At 41.0% G+C, this 8,941-nt stretch overlaps 1 protein-coding gene across 1 annotated transcript in view; it reads right to left on the reverse strand.

The window, feature by feature from the left end:
- The window catches only part of PDZRN4 (PDZ domain containing ring finger 4), a 412,538-nt gene extending 404,035 nt beyond the window's left edge, over positions 1-8,503 (reverse strand). Inside the window, exons 1-3 of the mRNA XM_002752366.6 lie at positions 7,784-8,503; positions 5,368-5,454; positions 2,794-2,901 (exon numbers count right to left, since the gene is read on the reverse strand). Coding sequence (XP_002752412.6) covers positions 2,794-2,901; positions 5,368-5,454; positions 7,784-8,431 — 843 coding nt within the window. The 5' untranslated portion in view covers positions 8,432-8,503. The remainder of the gene's footprint in view (positions 1-2,793; positions 2,902-5,367; positions 5,455-7,783) is intronic.
- Positions 8,504-8,941: the final 438 nt, after the last annotated feature.

Consider the following 8,941-nt stretch of genomic DNA (forward strand, 5'->3'; position numbering starts at 1 on the left):
GCTAACATATGCAAAGCAAAGTGAATAATAATACCATAGCTAAATTTCATTTGAATTTCTGTGATTGATCTCTTTACTTTTTTATCTTACAGCATTTAAATAAGGTTAATTTGACATATATTAGTAACAGTACTATATAAGTGTCAAGATGCACTTGATTTCTCAACCATAGTTTTATAAAACTACCTCTTTAACAAAACCGATAGGTTTTTAACCAAAGTGTTGTATCACAATATAAAAATAATTCTTTTTCTCTTTTAATGTAACATTAATGAAACATACATAACATCATCACCTACCTAGAATAAGTTATTTTTTAAATTGCCAGTACATGTTTCTGTTGTGTCTGTGTGTTTGTGTAACAATATATGTATTCAGTACCATCAGTTCTTCTAATAATATTAAATGTAGGACTTTATTTTCCATTGGTAACTGGATAACTTAATATGTTTTTGAGGTAATGCAGAAAGCAATAGGCACAATCTTCTGTTTAAATTATGTGGCACTTTAAATCATACTGTACACATTCTAACTTTAGAAGCTACAGCATGTGAATGTTTCCACTAAACAAATTGTCAAGACAAATTGGATAGCAACAGTGAAAGTAGCTATGAACTTTCTTGGCAGCAAAACTGGAAGAATAAAATATTAATACAAGAGACTTCTTTAGATATAAACCACAGTTTTTTAGCAAAAGATAACTCTCCTGTTTTTTCTAAATTGTCTAATCAGCTAATTTATAAATGTTATGTTCTTTTTCCCCAAAGCAGCAAACTATTGGCTCTTCTATATTCTTCACTCTTGCTCTATGTCAATTCATTAAAATTTCAACTTTCTTCAGTGCACAGAGGATGAATGAAAATCTAAAACTTTGTTCAAAATTTAATACAGAAAATCTGCCTTCATGCTGATAGTTTATACAAATATTCAGAAAGATGGCACTAGTGATTATATAGAGTAGAAGAAACAGAATTTTTTTTTTTTTTTTTTTTTTGAGACGGAGTTTCGCTCTTGTTGCCCAGGCTGGAGTGCAATGGCGTGATCTCGGCTCACTGAAACCTCCGCCTCCTGGGTTCAGGCAATTCTCCTGCCTCCGCCTCCCGAGTAGCCGGGATTACAGGCATGCGCCACCACACCCAGCTAATTTTTTTTTTTTTTTTTTTTTTTTGTATTTTTAGTAGAGACAGGGTTTCACCATGTTGACCAGGATGGTCTCGATCTCTTGACCTCGTGATCCACCCGCCTCGGCCTCCCAAAGTGCTGGGATTACAGGCTTGAGCCACCGCGCCCGGCCTCAGAATTTTTAAAGAATATTAGATTCGGCCAAGGCGGGTGGATCACGAGGTCAAGAGATCGTGACCATTCTGGTCAACATGGTGAAACCCCGTCTCTACTAAAAATGCAAAAAATTAGCTGGGCACGGTGGCGCGTGCCTGTAATCCCAGCTACTCAGGAGTCTGAGGCAGGAGAATTGCGTGAACCCAGGAGGCGGAGGTTGCAGTGAGCCGAGATCGCGCCATTGCACTCCAGCCTGGGTAACAAGAGCAAAACTCCGTCTCAAAAAAAAAAAAAAAAAAAAAAAAAAAAAAAAAAAAAGAATATTAGAGTCAAGTAAACCTTCCAAATTCCTATTTATACCTTTACTAATACATTGTAAATAAATAAACCTACTGATAAAAGTAACTTAATCATTTTTGGTAACAGCAAGTAATACTATCAATCAGTTAATGAAATGTCAAAAGGTCAGAGATGGCAGATGGCAGGGACATAAAATTTCATTATCATAACCCAACTTTACTAGCATATAGGTGCTCACTTTATCACCTCAGAAACAACAATACAGTTACAACATACACTAGGGCAAATGAAGAGTTCTCACCAGGTTTTCATAACAAAGAGAAAAAAAAGGTATTTCCCTTTTTCTTTCATATAAAAAGATAATGGCATAAACAAGGTAACCATATTATAGTAAGAAATATTAAAGGTATTGTATAATTTATTCTAAACTCTACATATAACATATGAACCACAAGTTTAAAATATAATGATAGATCCTCATCAGAAATGTTCTTCAACAGAGATTTATCATCCTTTTTTGAAATGTTATGATAATTAATCCTTTAATAATCAAGCCAGTGTCACCACAGTTCATGTGAAACACAAGTTATTAAAACAGAGGTATTCAATTAACACATTTGGAAACTTCAGGTGTTTTATTCTTTTATCACAATATCTAATAAATTATATAGAATCATAATAGAGTTTTGTATCTTTTGGGAGGCAGCATCTTGCTCTGTTATCTAGGCTAGAGAGCAGTGGCCCACACACAACTCACCACAGCCTTAAGCTCCTGGGCTTGACATCAAGTGATATGCCCAACTCAGCTTCCTTAGTAGCTGGGACCATTTTTGGTTTTGTTTTTTGCAGAGATGAGGTCTCACTCTGTTGCCCAGGCAGGTCTCAAACTCGTGGGCTCCAGTGATCTTCCTGCCTCAGCCACCAAAAGTGCTGGGATTATAGGCATGAGCCACATCTCCTAGTGAGTTTTACATTTTTTGTAAGAAAGTAAAAACGAATAAGTAAAAAAAATGCCTTTACTGCCACATACACACACACACACACACATACACACACACACATATGGCAGTAAAAGCAGTGTGTGTGTGTGTGTGTGTGTGTGTGCGTGCGTGCATTCAAATAAGCAGCACACCAAGGTAAAGCGATAAGTTTGGAAACTTAAAATATCCAAATCTTTATTTCATGGATCATACACATGTTTTATCATTGTCTTACCTCAATGATTTTGTCATGAATCTCCAGGCCATCTGCTCTGTCGGCAGGTCCATTTTCTAAAATTTTTGAAACATAAATCCCTTCAGTTGATGTTCCTTCCTGATTATTCTATATAAAAAAAATCATTAGCAGAAGAAAGATGTAAGCAAAATTTAAATATTATTAAGGACAATTTACCAAATGTAACATTTCCAATCCTCCTTAAGCCTGCAACTCTCTTAGCCGGGGATTTGGCACAGAATTTTCCCTGACTTAACACCAACTAGTCATTAATCAAGATGGCAGTTTTAATAAATGAGTCCAGAGTCTCTGACAAGATTGCCTATTTACTTCACATTTCTGAGCTCACAAAAAGCTGTGGGAAAGGGCATGTACAAGGTAAATAAACTGGTTTTAAGTATTACTGATAAAACATCTCACTTCTAAAGAGATGTAGCAAGTAGAAGGGTGATAAGGTTACAGAAGAAAAAGCAAGTATCTGGTTTCCACTGCATAGCTGGTTTGAGATTTGGTCAGAGTTTTGAAAACATAATTTAGCTTTCTGATATGATGGATTTAGAAACATGGCTCTAGCTGTGCCTACTAACAGGAGAGTCTGGTACCCTTACTCAAGTGTAAAATCCCAAAAGATGGCATCTAAACTGCAAGGGAACCTATGCAGAAGGTAACCCACCCAAAGCCAATCTTTACACATTTCCAGGTGCTATGTGCCTCATGTTTAGTTAAACCTCAAACATAGCCAATATGGTAGAAATAGGACATTTTAGCCAGTCACAAGAAGCCAAAACTTATTTAGGGAAAATATCCAACATCCTATAATAATACATCATATAATTTTAAGTGTCATTTGGCTTCATGGCAGGTTAAATAAAATTATTTCTCTTTAGCTGTCCTTGTCTTGAATTTCAAGAGGCTTTTTAAAAAGGTCCAATGTCACCTAAATGTCAAATACTGAAATAGAATTTATAAAATATTCCTTAGGGAAAATGATAACAAAAATGATGTAATAAAAAGACTTTTATCTTAATAAATGATGACTGTTTTAAAAAGGGAAGCAACAACAGTCATTAGTTGCTAGGTTTTCAAAATACTAAACACAAGGAAGAAATATGTCACTGCCATCCTTACCTAAACAGAGCATATGGCCAACAACATTAAGACAGTTTCCTTGAACAACATCTGCAATGCAGTATGCAAAAATTTCATGGCAGTTTATTGAGAAAATTAAAGAGCATAAAACTTAACCACCTTTTCCCAGTTATGGTGAAAATTAGGTTGACACAAAAGTTCAAGGATATAAAAGAACTTTGCAACTACAGTATATTATATAAGTTTATCATATGCACTTTGAAAACAATTGGCATCAACATAGAGAGTATTATTCATTCAATCAAACAAAGAACCTGTTTGGGGAGCCAAAAATATTTCTCATCAACTGTTTTTCCTTAATCTGGTAGTTCTATTGAAATCAATCATCCCTTATTTCAACTGTTTATCATTCAGTCAATATATATTATTTTCTTCCTAGTCTGTATTAGTATCTTCAAACTGAGTAATCTGACTTAATAAATAAAAGGTTTAACCAGGCAATACAATTGCCTAATATTATCAAATAGAAATTGCCTGCACAACTATTGTAAAATAGGTTTATTCAAGAAATTTGCCAAAAGGACTACATAATTTAGATAAAATGTGAACGGTACTCTTCTCCTTTTAAAGTAGCAAAGAGAACCAAGTTTGTTAGCTGTTGTTTTTTTGTTTTTCTCAAAATAAAGGCTGGTCACACTGGCTCACACCTGTAATCCAGGCACTTTGGGAGGTGAGGCAGGAAGATCATTTGAGGTCAGGAGTTTGAGACCAGCCTGGCCAACATTTTGTATTTTCTCTACTAAAAATACAAAAATTAGCTGGGCGTAGTGGCATGCTCCTGTAATTTCAGCTACTCAGGAGGCTGAGGTAGGAGAATCACTTGAACCAGGAAGCAGAGGTTGCAGTGAGTTGATATCACGTCACTGCACTCCAACCTGAGTCACAGAGCGAGACTCTGTCTCAAAAAGAAAATAATAATAATAAAAAAATTTTTAAGTAAAATCTGTGCCATGAGTGGGTGGTTCATGCCTGTAATCCTAGCACTTTGGGAGGCCAAGGCGAATTGATCACGTAAAGTCAGGGGTTCGAAACCAGCCTGGCCAACATGGTGAAACCCTGTCTATACAAAAAAATCAGCTGGGCATGATAATGGCACCTGTAATCTCAGCTACTTGAGCATCGCTTGAACCCAGGAGGTGGAGGTTGCAGTAAGCTGAGATTGCACCACTGCACTCCAGCATGGGCGACAGACTGAGACTTTGTCTCAAACAAACTAACAAACAAAATAAATAAAATCTGAGTATGTACTGGAATATGTGCATTATGAAATCTGATATTTGATCACAAGAATAATTTTAAAGACTAAACCACTTGTTTTTCTTACTCAAAATCCACAAACAAAAGCTAAGTTCTCTATTATTTTATAAGCAATGAGTAATGCTTATTTTTATAAGTAATGAGTAATACATTAACAAGGTGTTTTACCTGATTTGGTCGACCTCCTATAATATTGAATCCCAAAGTATCATTTTCTCTTTCTAACACAATAGTGAATGGCTTATTTTCTCCATCCTACAAGAAAATGTAGAAAATCACTAGGTAAAAATATAAAAGAAAGAAAAATAAATGTTACAATGAGTTTTTATGTACCATGAGTTAACTGACATGAAAAGAGGAAAACCTTAAAATTAAGGATGGTTGAATGTGGCAAAAGGTTGAGATCTTTCTATACTTACTTTGCAAGTATGTATTTGAAAAAGAACAACTGTGCATGTGAGGGGAAAAAACCCTATTTTCAAAAATTACTAAATGGCTTTGCATTTTGAGACAGGCAGCACTTTTATCCTAATGCAGCATCTAATTCTGATTTCACTGTAATTGAAAACATATTTCTGGTTAAACCTTGGAGTTATCTTTATTTTTCCCTCCATTATGGAAAAGTAAAATATAAATTATCAATAGCGTAAAATTTTTATTTTGTAAAGTCTTAACGGAATTTAAAAAGACTTAACTATTTGTAAATAATATTCATGTTGCTGTTGTAATGCAGGATCTATTAGGCTACTGTAGTCCTAATTTTAAATAATATTCCTACTTGGTTTTGCATAATTCCTGAAGAATAGAAAGAGAGAATTTGTGCTAGGTAAAGTAGTATTTATTTATTTATTTTTTGGCTGGCCAAATAATCGTAAAACAAATAGGAATTATATCTGCAATGTTTATTAATAAAGACTAACTTGAACATAGGATGAATTAGCGCTGGACTAGGTGGGTTTTATTCATGGTTATAGATGTTATTAACTTTTGCTTAGAAATTACTTCTGAATGATAACATTCCATAAGCATTATCATCACTATCAGCATCACGATATTTTCCCAGGAGCTTTTCCCAGGCAGTGCACACAGCAGCCCCTACTGGTAGTAGAAAAACATTTCTGGGGAACACAGAGGTTTTGGCTAATCTGCAAATCATGGACAGTTTTCTCACTTCTCAGGATCGTAGCTTGACTTGCTGCATGGGGTTTTCTGTCATATTATTCTAGCCGTTGCTCCTTTCCTTCAATCATTGGTTTCCTGCGACCTTGAAACCTGGACTGGTAATGCAAAGCTTCTATCTGTGCTTTTCCCTGGGTCCTCCCATTTTGTAAATTTACCTGTATATATGCATATATGTATATGCATCTATGCACTAGAGAAAGAACCCTTGAAACTAGTCTTTTAGTACACGGTGCCCGTCCATTCATCAAGGTAGAAACACTTTAGTCCCTCTCACTACAATTTTCTCTTTTAGGTTTAAGTCTGCGCTTCTAAACTCAGTGCCTGAGTTGGAGGCAGTGTGGAGCAGCCAGTCCCAAATGGGAATCTTTCTGGGTTGCTCCTCCCCGGGAGTGCTGAAGAATGAAAACAGCTCCTTGAATGGAGCGCAAATTCTGCTAAATCCCTGCTCACCATGGCAGCGACCAACAATGTCAAACACTGTGCAGAAGTCCTCCAGGAGAGAAGTAACAGCTTTATAAACAAGCTTCTTCACACGGGGTGCTGCAAAGAGGCTTGTTTATTCGGTCTGAAAGCGGGCGGTCCAGGAGTGCAGTTTGGGGCCAGAAGCTTCGACAAAGAAGGGAAACAGCCGCTGTCTGGGGGCTCTCAGGGCCGGTCTGACCACAGATGAAGGCTCTCGAACTGGACTTTCCAGGTCTCACACACAACCCCCCACCCCACCCCCGCACCTTTCTCTCCATACCGATAATGAGATCCTGAGGCAAGGAAGGCTTATTTAGGGAAAGTCAGGATGATGAAAAGAACTCTGCAGGTCTAAGAACCCCCATCTCTCATTCTCTCAATTCCTGAGGCTGTCCTGGTCCCACCATGCCTCACAGTCCCCAACTTATCAGAAGGCAGTGGATGCAGGCAGTGGCAGGGCAAGTGTCACCAGCAGTGACAGGGCTCCTGTGGGTGCCGCTGCCAGGGGCCGCGGATCCCCGCGGGCAGGGGAAGGAAGCCTGGGCAGGGGGAAGTGTTTGCTTTCTTTCTTGTATTTGCTTCAGGCACAGGACAAAGGTTCAAAAATTAGGCAGAGACAGTGGGCAGGAAGGTAAAGATGAAGAACGAGAGTCTGGATGGAAAATGAGTTTTTCCAATTCCACGTTCCCAGGGGAAAGTTAGAATCCAATCTGTTTAACTCTTTCCAATCGTAATATAAGTAGAAAGGGGACAATCTTTAACTTCAATGCCAATCCATTCGCAAGATAATGACAGGAACTTATGATTAGGGCATGGATGCTTCCTGCTGTATAGTAAGAAAGGATGCCCCATTCCAAAGGGATCCTGAAGTGTAGGAAAGAACTGTTCCTCTTCCCACCCAAATCGACCATGCCTGGGGCGCCCACCCCCCTTTGCTTACCCTGCGGTGTCCGCCACCCAGGTCCCCGACGAAGTTGCAGATGTGAGCCATGTATTGCGTGAACTTCTCCTGGTACCTGCGCGCAGTGAGCCGCACCTCGCCCTGCAGCGCCCACAGCTGCGCCAGCAGCGCCTTCTCGCGCCGCCTCCAGGCGAGTACCCGAGGCCTGGGTCCCCGCCCGCGGCCACAGAGGCCGCCCGGCGGCCCCCCGCGAGCGCCCCCGCCCCAGCCGGCCCCTGGTGCCGGCCCGCAGCCCTCCCGCGCCGGCACCTCCCCACTGTCCGGCCCCGAAGCGCAGACCCCGAGGCTGCGGAGGTGGCTGGCAGGTCCGAAGTCGCAGTGTTCGACGTGCGCCTCCAGCTCTTGCAGCCGGACGGAGTGGCCACAGCCGCGGGAGCGGTAGTCACACTGGACGCGCAGCTTTTGGATGAAGCTGCGCAGCGGCAGCACCCGGTACAGCTCGCGGGGCGCCAGGGGCTGGCACTGCAGCGGGCACCGGCGCCGCCGCACCGCCCAGGGCAGCAGGCAGCTGGCGCAGAAGACGTGCCCGCATGGCGTGCACAGCGGCTCTTCCAGCACCTGGCCGCACAGCTTGCACTCGAAAGCCGGGTCCACGGCTTCTGCGAAGCGCTCCAGTGCAAAGCCCATGTTAGGGATGGGGGAGAAAGGGGAGCGAAAGCAGAGTCCGTCTTCTCCGATCCCCACTGCCTTCCCCAGTTCACCCCGGGGCAGCGGTCCCTGGGCGGCGGTAGTGGCTAGTCGGAGGGAGGTGGCGGGAGGGAGATATGATCTCAGTTTGTTTGGCTTAAAGTTTTCAGGCTCCGGCTAGGTCCCCTGACTTCGCCCGTACGCTAATAGAAGTCACCTCCAGAGACCCCAGCCTCTTCCGCTGCTGCCCTGCGATTTATGTTCTTTCAAATTTTGGCCGCCAGTTTACAAGGGTCCTTGGAGACACAGTGTTCTCCTTTGCCTGCACAATGAACTTCAAGCATCAAGGCGCCTCGCCCTGGGCAGAGCTGGTGATGGGTACAGCGCGAAATGTTGAGAAACAACTTTTTAAATCCACCACAATGTAAGCCTCGGGAGAGCAGAATCTTTGTCAGTCTGGTTTTCCGTTGAAAGCTCATGGTGCGGCGTCGAATCTATCTCCAATATGTT

The sequence above is a fragment of the Callithrix jacchus genome, chromosome 9 (genome assembly GCF_049354715.1).
Source record: "Callithrix jacchus isolate 240 chromosome 9, calJac240_pri, whole genome shotgun sequence".
Taxonomy (NCBI): domain Eukaryota; kingdom Metazoa; phylum Chordata; class Mammalia; order Primates; family Cebidae; genus Callithrix; species Callithrix jacchus.